The sequence below is a fragment of the Melopsittacus undulatus genome, chromosome 3 (genome assembly GCF_012275295.1).
Source record: "Melopsittacus undulatus isolate bMelUnd1 chromosome 3, bMelUnd1.mat.Z, whole genome shotgun sequence".
Lineage (NCBI taxonomy): Eukaryota > Metazoa > Chordata > Aves > Psittaciformes > Psittaculidae > Melopsittacus > Melopsittacus undulatus.
Window position 1 is genome coordinate 98,254,823 of NC_047529.1, and position 15,872 is coordinate 98,270,694.

Consider the following 15,872-nt stretch of genomic DNA (forward strand, 5'->3'; position numbering starts at 1 on the left):
TCAAAAAATTGTCCTGTTTTACTGTGTTGACTCTGTACAAGTGTTTTTTGGATAATCGAGGCTGTCCAGAAGTTTCCAATTACGTATACACAGCAACTTCCAAGAAGCAGCATAAACATTCTGCTCAAATTTTATTTGGTCTTCTGTTGAAAGTAATCAAAGAAAGTTTGACCAATGTATTTTAAAACAATAGGTTATTCAAAGGGAGGTTAGTGAAAAGGCTAGTGAAAAAGGCCCTAACCCTAATTATTATTCTTGCAGAATTTCCTATATAAGAGTCTAGGAGCATAATTATTTAGAGCTATGAAAATGTAAAGCAATTACTTTACAAAACATTACTAGAATATTAGAATTTTGTTCAGACATACATGATCATGAGTTTCTATCAATACTATTGAAGTTAGCATTGCTTTTTGTTATTTATTGCATTTTATTTCTATTGTATTTATAATATTTATTTTTTTTAAAAATGGCAATGATCTGTAAGCAAGCTAGCACATTTTTATCTGTAGTTAGTGAATGACAGGAAATCTAAGAGCAATGAATAGCCTTTTCTTGCTGCCAGTTACTGTGTAATGAGTGACTATGACATTTGAGGAAGATTTTTCATTATTGCATGATATGAAAGGCATTGGTTGTAAATAATATTGGAGGGCAAATTTGATGACATTTGAAGACATATAAATGAGCAACAGCTTGCAGAAGTGTTTGTGTAGATTTATGAGCTTTACAGAATCTTCTGGCAGCATGTGAGGTGTACACTTCATTTTTCTACCGCTCATATTTTACTCTTTGTTGTGCTGGGTTTAGTAAGAGTTGTTAGAATGGCAACATGTTAGAAAAGATACTTCATTCTCTATTATAAAGTTGTTTTTAGTACTTGGTGATGTTAGTCTGGGTAGATGAGCCATCATGCCTGATCTGTGTAATATGTGCCCCAGCAAAATATTATTCTTATGGCTTCAGCTGGGACTTAGCAGATGTACATGTAGCTTCTCCAATGAAAGATTTAAAATAATTGTTAACAAATGTTATGCAGAGATTTTTTTAATTCCTTTTGTAACATAAGTGAGGAGAATTAATATATTTTAAATGCTTTCTTTGTCAATTTGATTATGTTCTATCAGGTATCCGAACTGATGAGCTTATTTTAGGAATAACCACTTAGCTCTATACCAGCATATGACAATTCATAGTCTGTTTTCAGTAGCGTGTTCTCTGTGGGTGAGAGAAGTGTTACTTTGAGCTATTCTTGGGTTTTGCACTTGAACTTGCCATAGTATCATCCTTTTGTGAAGTAGTTATGATGAAAGAACTGTATCAGTTTAGTCCTTTGCTGTCTGTTTGGTGGCTACCTTGTAGCCTTATTTGGTAAAAGTTTTGGTTCTACTCCTGCTGCAGTAAATATAATTTATGAATTGTCAGGCTTTATTGTTTTATGCTTTTTTCTTTCTTTTTTTTTCCTGCTGTGAAGTATTTTTTCTTTTAATAGACACTGGCAGGAATTTGAAAATTTCAGGATTCTCAGACAACTTGGGTAAAAGATTGACTTTTCAAATTTTCTGCAGTGGTTGTCAAGGAAGTTGGTCAGTCTGTCAGAGTGTCTCTCCCAGGTAAAAAAAAAAAAAGAAAAAATAAAAGCATCAGGACATGAGAGTTTATTCACTGCTTTAGCTGGTAATTTGAAATTTAGTCTATATTAACTGATGATCATGCTTAAAATATTTATTCACACATCAGCACTGTAACAGCTGTAGCAAAATGAAGGCCAAGTATTTTTTCTCAAACACTGGACTGAATGGATGAAGTAAAAAGAAGGACAAAATAACAGTGGAACTGCTTTAAGAATTGTTTGCATCCTCTGTCTTATAGAAGACAGTAGGAAAAAAAGGTATTTCCCAGCCTGAAGAGCCAATGTAAAACAATTAGGGAGGAACTACTTATCATGAGCATCAATTCAAGAGAAATAGATTTTCTCCAGTCTCCCTTTGTTCTATAAAGTAAATTTGAGCAGAGAGGAAAATGGGTTAATTTATTTACAATCCAGGTATTGTAGTGTAGGCCTTCATAATCTGAATCACTAGTGGTCTAAAATTCTACTCTGTAATGAAAATTTATCACTGCTGTTTGAGCAGCTCGCAGGGTCTTAATGTATTTTGAATCGCTGGCCACCTATACTCATAAAGAAAAATTATATCTTAAGGATTTTGTTGTTGATATCCACATCTGTTCAGAAGGAATGCTTTCTGTCCCCCATGTGTTTATCAGTACTTGTCATCAACAAATAGTTCTGGTTTCTACCATACAGCTTAAGCATCTGTGAGCTCTTTCTTCATAACCTTAAAATAATTATTCAAATTTGGCATTTTCCAGTATGAGTCTAACAGAAGCCAGATGCTAATTTGAAGAAAATGGATTGTTCAGTCAGATGATTTTAACGAGGCTAAGCTTAGACAAGCCAGTTAGCAACTCACTTCCACTCTCTTGTTCACCTTAAGGACTTCAAACCATCACTGTGAAGCAAAAGTCCATCTGCTCTCAGAGCATTCATCTGACCGTATATTATAGCGAACACAGTTTTTGGATGTGCAGTCATAGGAAAAACCACAAATGGAAATGGTACAAAATCCACACCTGCAGCCATTCAAAACCACATGGAGTATGTTCCCCCAAAGTTAAAGCAAAAACAGAACATAAAGTTAAAATGCATAATGCTTTATTTTAGTGTATATGGTTTTAATTTATAGGGATTAGTTTATGTACATCTGACTTGAAGTACTGTAAAAAAAGAACTAAGAGAGCATTTATTTGAATGATTACATTGTTACGTCTTCAAATAAACACACTACCTTGTACTGCTATCATTTTATTATTGCTAAACCAAATGTCTGTACATACCTCACTGAAGATCAAGTATATGCCAGCTTTGGCTTAAATAAGAAGAAAGTTGCCTTTGAATTATGCAAACACAGAAGAGTCTGACAAATTTCTTTGCTGTTTAAAATATGGCACTTATCATGGATAGTTTTGTTTAGCAAATGGGTTTGTATTTAATGTGTCCTTTCGAACACCACACAACCAGAAGGAAGCCAGCAGCTATTGCTGTTCTACTGATTGAAGTCTTCCCTCATTCAGCCCCTCTACTGTCTATTTTGGTTTTGTTTATTCTGCTCCAGATAATTGCCCTGTATCTGCACAGTGTAGCCTGTATAACTTTTCACCTATCCATTCCATCTATAATTAGTTCATAGATTTGAGTATCACTGTAATAGAGAGGCCTTTTTTGTAGTGTAGAGACACAGATTTCTGGATCTTTCTTTTAGAACATGAACGGTATCTGCCTTACACACACATTTAAATTCTGTAGATTTTTAATCTATCCATAAAAAACCCCTGAATTCTTAAAAGGGAACTGTGAACTTTCAACAGGGGATTTACTTCACAAATGTGAAGCAAGTAAATCTGTGGGAATTGTAAACTTTGGGGGGGGAGAGGGGTTGTGTGTTTTCATTTTTGTAGGTGTTTTTTGTGTGTGTGTGTGTTTTGTTTGCTTTGGAGTTTTTTTTTTGTTTTGGTTGGGGGGTGTTTGGATTTTTTTTACAAACCTCTTACAAAGTCTAGAGGGATTCCAATCGAGAACAGAAGGAAATCTGGGTATTTGCTGCTTGCGCAGGATGAATTTAATGAGGTTGAGATTGGGTCTTAAGAAACCCAGTCACAGAGAGTGTTTCTTATCAGTATTTTATTCAGCTGAATACTTTGTTAATTTGTCATGTTGGTTGAGTTTTATGTTTAATTTAAAGATTCTAAGATGAGCTATAGAAGTAAAAGTTTTCTATTTGATATTATTCAGATACTTCAAGTTTAGGGGAACTTTCAACAACTTTTCATGTCATAATTTAGGAACGTGAGCTCTTAATCTTCTCCCTGAGAGGGACTGCCTCTGTCCGTAGATTGTACAGAGCACACACTTCCAATATTTGTATATTTATTTATCAGTTATGTGTGCTACTGTATATATCATATGTATATGTGTGGTTTATAACACATACATAAAATGGAAATTAAAAACGGATCAGATAAAATAGCCTCAAAAATTATGTATTTATGTTACAAAACATGTTTCTTTCCAGCATCCCAGTAGGTTACCTTGCACACCACCTGGCCTGAGCAAACCCTGCTTTGGAGACCACTGGAGAAGTTCGGCTTCATGACATAAGCTGTAATATTACCTTTCTGCACATGCCATGTGTCCAACCGTGTCTCTCTTATTCATTATTATATTAAATTCAGCCTATTATGTTAGATGATATATATATATATATTTAGGTGCTAACATACCTTTTTTCAGTCTAATTGGAAGTTATATAGGTCCAAGAATGCCTGCTGGGAAAATGGGGGCAAAGGGATTTTTTTTTTGTACCTTTCAGCACACAGGATCAGGTACAACTGCAGCCTGAAGCTTGTCAATGGGGTTGTGCATAACTCAGGGGAGTTGGGTGCACGGTCTAATTGCTTGGAACTGGACGTGACCAGTCAGAATGCTGACTATGTTTTAGGTTCACACAGCTTGTGCAACAGTTTATGCAACTATTATGTATTGTTAAAAGAACCAAAGTGAGAAGTGTTGAAATGGTATGGGTTTTAATAGCTTTCCAACTGTACATTCTCTGCAGAGTAACCTTTATCCTTCTTACTCACTAGCATTGACTCTGCTCCTTTACTCCTTCAGAACTCCAGGATTTGAGTCTCTTGCTTTTTGCTGGTCTCCTATGATCTAATTTATTACTCAAACTCTGAATAATATCCTTCCCAATATATTTATATTGTGTCACCTCCTCAAGGTCAACTCCCTAGAAAACTTTCCAATTTCTTGTGATGTAGCCAGTGCCAGAAAATCTTAGATAGCTAATGTTTTTTAACTAGTTCAGGGAAGTCTGGATTATGAGCTATTATTTGTATGTTAATGGGTATCCACTTGAAAGAATCTATTCCTACTTCATCCTTCTCGTAAACTTTTTCACACAAAAATGAGCACTGTGATAAGTTAATCAGAGAGCAGTCTCCTGATACTTGGAAATGATGGAATTTTTGTTTTAATGACTACACTTTTTGTGGCTTTTCTTTTTTCTGTTCTAAACATAATTTTGTAATTGGAGGATGTCTTGTGGTATGGGATGCAGTGGATTGGTGATCATAGACCCTTTGGATCTAAGGTTGGGGGACTCATCCCACTCATGAAATTTTACTGAGGTGCCTGAGTCAGGAGCTGAGTTGGTGATGAGAGACACCTTCATGGCAGCTTGGCCTATGGATGGCCTGAATGGCCTGCTGGGTGAGCCTCTTTAGTTAAAGAGTAGGAAACATCAGGAAACAACACACCTAACTTAGCTCAAGAAGGCACAAAAAATTAAATGGAGTGAATGTTAGCTTAAGTACCTGTTATTCTGTCAGCTAAATAAATGTTATTCAGAAATGGTAAGGATGCTGATGTACCTGGCCAGTGTCAGCTTTGCTGTTTCTGTTGTTTTCAGAACCTTAGCATAACAAAGGCATGACCAGTTGCTAATATGTTTCTTGGGACATTTTGCCATTTTGTCTGATGGTTACCAAGTATTTTGATATTTTAAAGGTATTTTTAAAAGTATATTTCTCTAAAATGTGTTGCAGCTTTGTCCTTTATGATCTGAACCTGCTCCCCAGCCTTCAGTATGAGCATCTCCCATAGTTGATACTGTAGTCTTCATTAAAGAATGATACCCCACCATTGGTATGCTTTCATAATGAAACATCTGATATCTAGTAGGATAAGCATGTAGATTGCAACAGCTTAAATGTCAGCATCTGTGTATGAGGTGTATTTTGAAACTTACAGTACAGGCAGTGGAGATCTAGAAATTTGTTCAACTCTAATACAGACACAGAAAACTAAGGGAGTACCTAAATGACTCTGTTTTTCCTTGGATGGTATCTCACAGCTTTCCATCCTCATGGAAGACAGCATCCCTTACACTTTTTCCATAAGTAGACAGTTTTTCTTTTCTAGTCTGTACCTAATTTGTTAGGTACTGCATTATTTATGGTGAGTTGATACTGCCATTAGGTGATGCTAATAACTGGGCAACCTTTCAGCAGCTCACACAAAGCTCAATTACTCATGGAGATAATGATGAACTAAGAAGCTGAGACAGTACAGTCTCAGCTAAGAGAATGAATTTTAAATGGCAGATTTGCTGTTGGGAGATATGAATATATAAAGTGCCTTAAGATGTAGGTAATCTGATCTTGTGATGCTGTCTTCCTTGGTAACTGCCATGTAGTGCTGCACTATGTAGCATCACAGTCATTCTTCTAATTAGGCTCTAAGGTATTATGTGATTTGTTAAAGCTTGGTGTTGATAGTGATACATGGAGGAGTTTGAGAAGAACTAGTGAAGTACTTTTTCATTTAAAAAGATACATCTTCCAGAATTGTAAGAACAGCAGTGAAGAGTAGCTAGATTGCATTCTAGCAGGGAGTCTTTCTTTATTAGTGTTTTCTGTTTGTTATGAGTATATTATTCTACATCCGCAATAGAATGAAAAAAACCAACCCACAAACAAAAAAAAACCAACAAAAAAGCCCCACACTGCTGTAATTCCTGGTTTTGGAACTATGTTTTCAACATGCATAGTGCAAAGAAAATTCATATTTGTCTATGGAAAAGTTCAGGAAGTTTATTTTATGAAATGGTATGACTGCAGCCTGAAAATGGTCATGGCTACAACAGACATATAAGTAAGGTTTTTCTTCACAAATGTAAACATACACCAACAGAACTGATAAATCATCAAATTTGCAATAGACATGATAACAGCTATTGAGCTTCTTTAGTGCAATGTCTCTTTTTTAAAATTATTAATATGGGCAGCATGGCATTTCGTAGAGTAGGGAGAGTGACTGAAAGAGAAGGCTGCTCAGGAATTTTTCTTTGTCTCTGTTGAGAGGAAGACTTCTTCTAGAGCAAGTGCAATTCCCCAAGATTCTTGGCAGCATATTTTCAAGTGTAAAATCATGCCTGTCCAGACAGCTTTAGTGACTACTACTTGCTCTTCTACTCAGTGATTCTCAACTCAGTGAGTTCAGTTGTGAGATTTGATTCAAACTAATAACAATGCTTTGAATCTAGTCCTCAAAAATACATATGTTTTTCTCTAAGTCTTCAGTAAGGATTCTTTGACAAGCAAACATTTAAAGTAGAATTGATTAGGAATAAATAGGGTAGAAAAGTGTGAAAAGTTTTTAATTACTCTTGTAAGTGTTCATTCATGGTTCAGCAAGGAAGAAGGAAGGCACCAACCTGCATGTCCTTGGAGACTGGCAAAAAAATGCTGTGTTAAACCACCAGCAGCAGATGGAGGCTAAAGCTCTTCTCCTTAGTTGTTCTGCCTGGATTCCTCACTCTGAAATATGGGTATTCTATCTCTTCTGCCATTATACAGTAGAGTTAGTGTTACATTTCTAGGTCAGTTTGTCTTCCCCCAGACGTAATCAGTTTTTAAAGCCCTATGTTTTTATAATGTTTAGAAGCTTAGGGTGCTCTTGGCAGGAAAAAAATTAAAAAATATCCAAAGACTTGTGTATCCTCATCAGTAGTTTCTGGATAAAGAAGTAGTTTTTTTATTAAAGGAACATGTGTACATCTGTATGTGGCATTTACATAGATCTCCTTACTCTGGGATTTTTAGAGGCAACCTGCTGCTTTGGACCTCTTCACAGAGTCAAATGTGGTTGCAGCTGGGTTAGAGTGGCATGAAGACGGTTGTGGTCAATTGAATGTGATTCATTTCTTGCTCAAGAATGCCTTATTAGTTGAGTTCATACTTGGACTCTGATGTTTGCTTATATCTTTAATGTTAACAGTCTTAAAATGTCATAATGCACTCAACTGCAAACTAACAAAATGACCCCTGCAACGCAGCTTAGAGTTAATATTGTTTTGTGGGAGAAAGAGGTGCTATTCTGTTACTAGATGTAATTCCTGAGAAATATTATCATTCTGCATTTATCCCTGGTGTTGTGTTTTTTTTTTTAATCACTTTAGCAGTGCAAATGTAAGAAAATAATTTTACCTACAGAAAACAACTTTTATATGCAAAAAAGTTTGTATTTTGAAAGTGTTAAATTTGTTTCAGGACTGTCCTTTGTGCTACCTCTTGATTTTCCTTGAGGCTTCTGTTTTGTGGGTTTTTGGATTCTCCAGAAAACGTGCATGATCCAGGCAGGAATAACACCACAAAGCTTGTTTATTTTGGCAATAATTTGGTTTCTTTGTCTGGATAAACAGCAGTACTCTGGATTCCCTTCCCAAGTGGCAGTGTGTTACTTTGTTAAAGATCTTTGGTAATAATAGCTTAAAAATATAGGACAATTTGCAATTAAGTCAGTGATCATGTTAGTTCACAGTATAGTTGAGAACCCAGTTTAGCAGCTGCATATTCATATTTTTTCTTACCATACCATTAGGTTTGAGATAGGTTGCTGTTTGAAATATTTTCCTGCAATATTGCAGATCTCATTTCTTTCCAGAGGAAACATCTGAATTGTCTTTAGTATCATGCTCAGCCTTTTAGGATGATTTCTATTAAAGTGTTACAGCATTCAGAGGAGAAATTGGTTCATAAGATCCTTGTTATAATATTTGCACATCTACTGATAAGCAGTGTGAAGGTGACAGTATAAGGGAGCACATTAGATAGAGTTCCTTTTTATCATTTTCTAGTTGGAAGTCTGGCATAATGGAAAATGCCACCTTGAATGGTATAAAGCATATTTTTTTCCCCCACTTCTGAATATTTCCAATTGTTTTATTTCTTGCTCACTGAACAAATGTGAATGTTAATGCACCCACTGAAGTGACTACTGCATTATTTGTGAAATTTAACTTGGGAGTTCATATGCAAAGAAACATACGTAATAGCTTTGAATATATTATGTTGATGATAGTTGTAACCACAGAAGAACAGAAGAAGGAGAAATGAAATCCTGGGAATATAAAACCAAACTAGGTTTTGGTGCTTCTATTCATCATGCTATTCATAAAGTCTGATAAAACCAGCCTCCACTAATAAGGAAATGTACTTTGAAGTAATGATGTTAAAAATATGCCACTTACCTATGATGTTCTATTGTCTGTCATTCATGCTAATTTACAATTTTCAATGCAAAAATATTACATGTTTAAATTCGTGGCATTTTGGGGGAATTTGTATGTGTGTAAGCCAACTTAGGGCTAGTTAAACTAGCAATAAACCAAATGAAGCTATTTACTAGAGAGATTTCTATATGACAGCTCTTTCTTTGTATTTTTTTACTTTGTATCTTTACTTTGATACTTTGTATCTTTGTACCCAGCTGAGAAGTGTGCGCTCTTGTTCTATCCACATTTTCTGTGCTGATTTTCCAAAAACACTTTTACACATCTTTCAAAATATATTTACACGTTATTATGCATTACAGGGGATTAATCTACCAGAGCTCTTAAGCGGTTGTTTTTGAACAGAATAGCATTCAACAAAGGAAACCAGAGGAGACCTTTAAAGCATTTTTCCTTTCTTGTTGAATACTAGAAATATCATTTTAAAAGTGCAGTGATGGGAAGCTCATCCCCCATGGAATACTGCCATTTGTTACCCACCCTGACTGTTCTCTCAGGAGTATCAGAGGCTAGCCATTTCTAGAGGATTGCTTATGTGTGGAACCGAGTCTGGTGCTCTCCTCGCAGTTTGGATCAGGGAATAGCAGTTGTAGGCAACAAGGAATCTGTGGGTGGTAACTAGGTTATAAACATGAGCAGGGCATCACTTTTCTGTTTTCAGTGGTGAGCAGAAAAGGGCATTTTTCATCTGCTGCTGGAGCTCTTACGATCAGATTTACTTTTAAAATTGTGTTTGGTTGTTGGGATAGAATGTTTCTCTTTAGATTTGTTGAAATACAAGTTGCATATGGCAGTGCTTCCCTTCAGTACCTGGCCTCTCTTTCCTGTGGAAAAATTGGTGGAACTGTGTGCTAGTCCCTGTGCTTTCTATGTGCTTAGTAACAGCATGGATGAAAGATACCCAACAGCTGTGGGGCATGTTGTAATGCTGGGTAACTGTGTAGTACTTGGAAACAAAATTAATGTGCTGATTTGTGATGCATCCAGTAGAAATATTGTAGTCTATTGAGCAGTTTAAGGTTTTCCTTAGCTGCTTGATGTAATTGAATAGTTGATAGCATGTAAGTAGAAAAGGCAAAGAGTGGTGAGGGAAAATGAGACAAAGTTGCATGTGCCCTGAGGTGTAAAAGAAAAGGAATATGGAAAGTCAAATGAAGAACATTTCAAAACCAGTCAACACTAGTTACAGGAAGGGAGTTTCCATCCATCCAAAGGACTTGTTTGGATAAGTGTGGGCTAATTTTTAAGGATTAGGCGGGTTTAGGTACTTGGAATTTTTGTTGCACATTATTTTGATTAAATAAAAACATTTGGGCTTGATTATATTAATCTGGAGCTGTTCAAGGTTATTTGTGTACCTTGAAAACAAATTAGATGATGTAATTACATGGACAAACTGAATATCAGTGGTTTCCTAGTTTCTTTGTTGATGATTTCATGCCCTATTCTGTTTCCAACTCATAGCCATGGCTGCTTTATCAGGTTTCACATGGCAAACGTTCTTTTGATATGCATTCAGCCTTTTAAAGACTCCCTGTGGGAGCATCTCAACACACCTTCTCTGTTTGACTCAGTTTGAACGGTGATACCCAACAAGCTGTTGCAGGCTGGGGGGAATTAAGGCCTTTGGATGCCAGAGAAATCAGAGCTTGTTATTACCAATTAATTGCCCAAGGACAGCAAAAATACTTAGTGTGTTTGTAATCATTTAAACCTGTCCCTACATTTCTAAAGGCTATATATTCATTCAATAAAGATACTGTTAAATTTGTCCAATCATATGTTGGTTAATCCTTAAGAGACAATTGAGAGACTTGGCTTATGGCAGACCTAAGTGACAAATATGTTGCCTTTCTTAGCTCCATTCATATTTTATTTTGCTTGTGAGATATACTCCTGTGTTATCTGAAATTTCTTGTAATCTTGTACATGCCTATCTCCACATTCTGATCAGACTTTGAGCAGCTACAGGGTTTCACATCCTGATGGATATTTTTATCTTTTCCTCCTATTTTCAGAGGTAATGGCAACAGCCTAGTAAGAATCAAGCTCCAGTGCGCCCTTCGTCTGAATGCCAGTTGTGAACATACAACAGCTGGGCAATCCAGTATCTTCTGATGGTTTCTCACAGCGCTTGGGTCTGCTTTTTGTTGGGAATGTCCCCTGTGCCTCTGGCAGTGTTCAGCCATTCTGTTTGTTTAAGTTCTTTAACCTCAATGACAAAACAAAACAAATCAAGAAACTTTCATCAGAAACTGAGCTGTTCAAACATACCCTGGCTTTGTATCCTATTCCTATCTTAAGTGGTCCTTTCCCCAGGGCTTTTTGGTCTTTATTAACCTGAGATTCACATAGCCTTGTTGAGGAAATGTAGTGTTTCCTTCCTCTGCCTTTTTGGAGGCTTACCTTCCTTCAGTTCGCATTTCTCAAATGGTCCGTGTGTAATTCCATCTCTGCTGAAGTGTGTGCCTGTGTCGTAATCAAATGTAGCCCTTTCTCCTGGCTATAAACTACATGAGGAAACACCTCAATTAGTGTGTGCATGTTCTCTATTTAAAATTATCAGATAGTTTTTCAGTGTTTCTTCTTTTTCTAAAAGTTCTCATAATATTTACCATTTGAGATTAACAAGGTTTCAGTTTAGCCTGGTGATCGTATCCTATTTCTTTTTACACAGCTGAATGTAACTTACAATTGTATATTTCAGAATATTTATTTTGTTACTGAATTTTATATTCTCAGAATAGATTTAATGTATTCTTATTTAAAGTTCATTCCTCATACATTAGGCCAAACCTTCAAGAGATGTAAATCAATATAACAGTTCAGAAATCAGCTGACTGATTTTCATCATGTGATGATGTAGGCAGCTTGGAATTTTTATTTTCTGTTTTATGTAAATACTGAGCCACTAATTTTTTTACCTCATACTAGACCTTTCAGTGGCATTTATTTGCACAAGTTATTTGTGTGAATATCCATGGCAAACAGTTACAAAAAGGGACATGAATGAACTCTTTTCTATCAGCATTTTACCTTCCCATTTTTTTAGCACTTTTAGTATTTTTTGCTTGGAAACAAGCTTTTCACATGCCCGTTCATTACCCAGTGGACTCCTGCAGGAGAGGAAAGCCTGAAGACTGTCCTGTAATGCAGAGATATGCATGTGACATGGCCTTCCAGGCACCCACTGATTTACAGAAACAGGAGTTAGGAAGAAATTAATGTATTTTGGTGGAGATACTGGGTATAACAATACTGTTTAAAAGCTGGATTTTGCATGTTACCTGGTTGCCTTCAGTCCAGGAAGGATGGGAAGAAGACCTGTAACATAGGCTTCTTGTACTCAAGGCATCCCTCAGTGAGACTATTTTTATTTGCCTTTGTTTCACTGTACTTCTTTAAAACACCAAATTGCTGTCCCCTTAATGCTACTTTAAACTGTTTTATTGTGTGATGTTACTTTTGCAGGAAAATCACCTTAGCTTTCAACCTTGCTCAGGCAGAACTCTACAAGTACCTAAAATTCTTTGTATGTCGTTGCCATTGCAGTGAACCTTCTCATTTATGGCTGCTCAGGGAGAAATGATACCAGAGAGAGACAAGTAGCTGTCAGGCTTTGATTACTGCTGCTATCAAAAATCCTCCATTTTGCCCTAAAGTAATAGCCACTCTGTAAGGATGTCTTCTATTCATTCAGGTGAAATCCCAACAGCACTGGCACCCAGGAAAGTGAAGCCTGCACTAGTGTCAACAGCCTTCCAAAGTCAACTAGGCCTTTTAGCAGAGTGCTACAGCTTGAAGTACTTTCAGTCAGTTTATATGAAATGAAAATATGAGATAAGAAAAATATTAAATACACATCTGTAGAACAGAGTGGAAGAACAAATCTGGCTGTTTACGTTTGCGTGTAGACCTATTTGGCAATCAGGCATTGCCGTTCCAGATCCTGTCAATACAATATGAGGGTGCTCCGTGATGAGCTGAGCTGATTGCACTGTTTCTTGAGCATTGCTTCTGGGCCAAATGAATTACACAGCTGGGTTGGAGACATTTGAGCTGCTGAATGCCTTACTTTGTCTTCTTGCAACACGCAACACAAGGGTATCTTTTCCAATACTGACGTTTTATGTTACTAATAATGGCAATAGGCTGTGGCTGTCCAGAGATTACACTACTTGCAATAGTAAGTACTCAGTTCCTAATTACCTTGCATTCTCCCCAGTTTCTCATTTTTATTGTAGTTCAGTATAGACTGAGCAAGCAGTCCAGCAAAAGGCCATAATTACAGCAAAGTCTAGATTTTTATTTATTTATTTGTAGTCCGAATCTTATCCTAGAGCTGATAAATGGACACTGTATGGTATTTCTCAAAAATTCTTTAGTTTCTCAAACAATTACCTGTTTGTCTTGCACAAAAACTCAGTGTTTTTTTCTGTTGTTTTTACATCATTTAGTTCTTGAAAATGTTGACAGCTCAGCTAGATAATGGTTGATTATAAAGTCTCACATCATATTTTTAGCAAGTGCTGAACCATGCCTTATTACTGTCTGTAGCTGCGTTAAGAAATGTTTTCATTTGATGTTGACATTTTTCATGTTTCATTTGATTATTTATATTGTTGTAAATGTGCAAGTACTAGCTGGTACAGAAGTAATTACCCTTGTCTTTCTATTGCAGTTAAAATGTTTTAATACTTTGGAATTTGTCTCTGAAATAATTTGAGTAAAATCTCACAATATTTTTATTATCTGGGTGGGTGGGTATACAAATTAGCTTGTTTTATTGGAGAGTTTAATGTTAAGCAAAAATCTGGATACTCAGTAAGACATGGTTTTCCAGAGTACAACCAAAGCTTAAAGTGAAAATGGAAAATTTATCCTTAGTACTGTCTACTTCCTGGTGAGTTTTTCCACAGTCTTCCAGTGAAGTGTAGGTGATCCAGGATTTTTGGAAACAGACTAAATAAAAATACCTGTACAAAACTATGATTAAGAGGTTCAGCCAAGCAGTACATTAATTTATCTTCTTGCTTAATAGCCTAATGAGCTAAAATAGCCAGAATTTCTAAGGGGAGAATGTGATTAGCATGGTTGTCATGGAGAGAAGATGCACAATAGGCAGAGATCAAAAAGAGGGTTTGTCATTGGAAGAAGGTGTGAACAGGCAGAGGTCACAAGGAGGGGAAGGAAAGTGGTTCTACCACAAGGCAATTAAAAGCACATGTCAGATGAATATTCATTCCTTAGATGCTCTAGGAATGAAAGGCCCAGCCTTACTCATTTTATATTCAACTTGTGTGTGATATGTGGTCAGGCAACACTAAAGCTGAAGTCATTAACAAAATTTTTCTTTCTTTTTTAATTTCAGTTATTTGCCACCTTCCGTGCATGAATGGAGGCCAGTGTAGCTCTAGAGATAAATGCCAGTGCCCTCCTAATTACACTGGTAAACTCTGTCAGATCCCTGTACAGACTGCCAATGCTCAAAAACTCTACCATCACCCACAACAGGTGAATAAGGCTGTAGGATCACAAATTATCCACTCTACTCATACTCTACCACTGACGATGTCTGGACAGCAAGGTGTTAAAGGTAACTTTTTTCTTGATAGACATTTTTTCCTTTAGAGTTTATTTTATTAATTTTATTGATATTATTTAATTAATTTTATCTTAGGTATCCAATCAGTAAAGACAATGATCTGTCTACCTAGTGTGAATCTTGACACACAACTTAAGTCATGAGCTCACCAGAATGACTAGAAAGTATTTTGCTTACTGGCTGAAGTAATAGGCAATAACAGTGCTATTGAAAAGAGTTTATAGGCAAATTTAATTTGCTTTCAATTGAATCTAATGCAGATTACAGAGTCTAAGGATAATGCAGGGGCCTTGTTCCAGGAGTGCAGGCATGTTGTAAAAGAGAATGATTCTGGCTGAACAGAGTCCATAAATTGCACTATACCTAGATAGAAAGTAGCACATAGTTTTTTGATTTCTAGGGGAGGGAAGAGAAAATGCTTTTCAACATAACAAAATTTAAAGCAATGTAAAATTAAAACTACAATCCATGTTTATCTTTGTTATATCACTTGGGAGAGTCTATAAGTTAGTTTTGTGGTGAATTTTTTAGTGTAGATAGGCCATGATATGATTCAATTAAATAGAACATTCTTTCCAGGTCATATAACAATATCATATAAAAACGGTACAGATTTCCTACTGCTAATGCTGTGAAGAAGGCAGAGCATCAGAAATAAGAAAAGCTGTAATGTTAATCACATTTTGTCCAGGCAAATAATGTTTGTTTGACTTGCCAGATTGCTTTCTCTTTCTTGTCAAGGGTGTTCTTATGGTTACCTCTCAAAGATTCTTACCTCTGAGTAAAAACAAAATATATGGAGGAAAGATGTGAGGAGGCTCAGTTCTTGGCAACTTGTCAAATTTGCTAAAAGCGGCCAAACTATTTGTGTGCTTGTGATAAAAAGTAATCTAATGTAGTATTTCTGTTTCCAGAAAGGGACATAGCTGTGAAGGAAGTGTTGACAGTATTCTCCTGGAAACACAATGTTTTATAAACGTTTTCAAGTATCTGCTCCATCTTTTCAATGGATTTGTTCTCTAAGGACTGCTACACAATCCACTGGGAAATATTTTCCACTGACATGATGG

At 36.2% G+C, this 15,872-nt stretch overlaps 1 protein-coding gene across 6 annotated transcripts in view; it reads left to right on the forward strand.

Annotated features, from left to right (window-relative positions):
* LTBP1 (latent transforming growth factor beta binding protein 1) overlaps window positions 1-15,872 on the forward strand; it is a 188,229-nt gene that overhangs the window by 70,257 nt on the left and 102,100 nt on the right. For all 6 annotated transcript variants that reach the window (XM_034060293.1, XM_034060292.1, XM_034060295.1 and 3 more), the window contains one exon: window positions 14,569-14,793. In XM_034060293.1, the coding sequence (XP_033916184.1) occupies window positions 14,569-14,793 (225 nt within the window). The remainder of the gene's footprint in view (window positions 1-14,568; window positions 14,794-15,872) is intronic.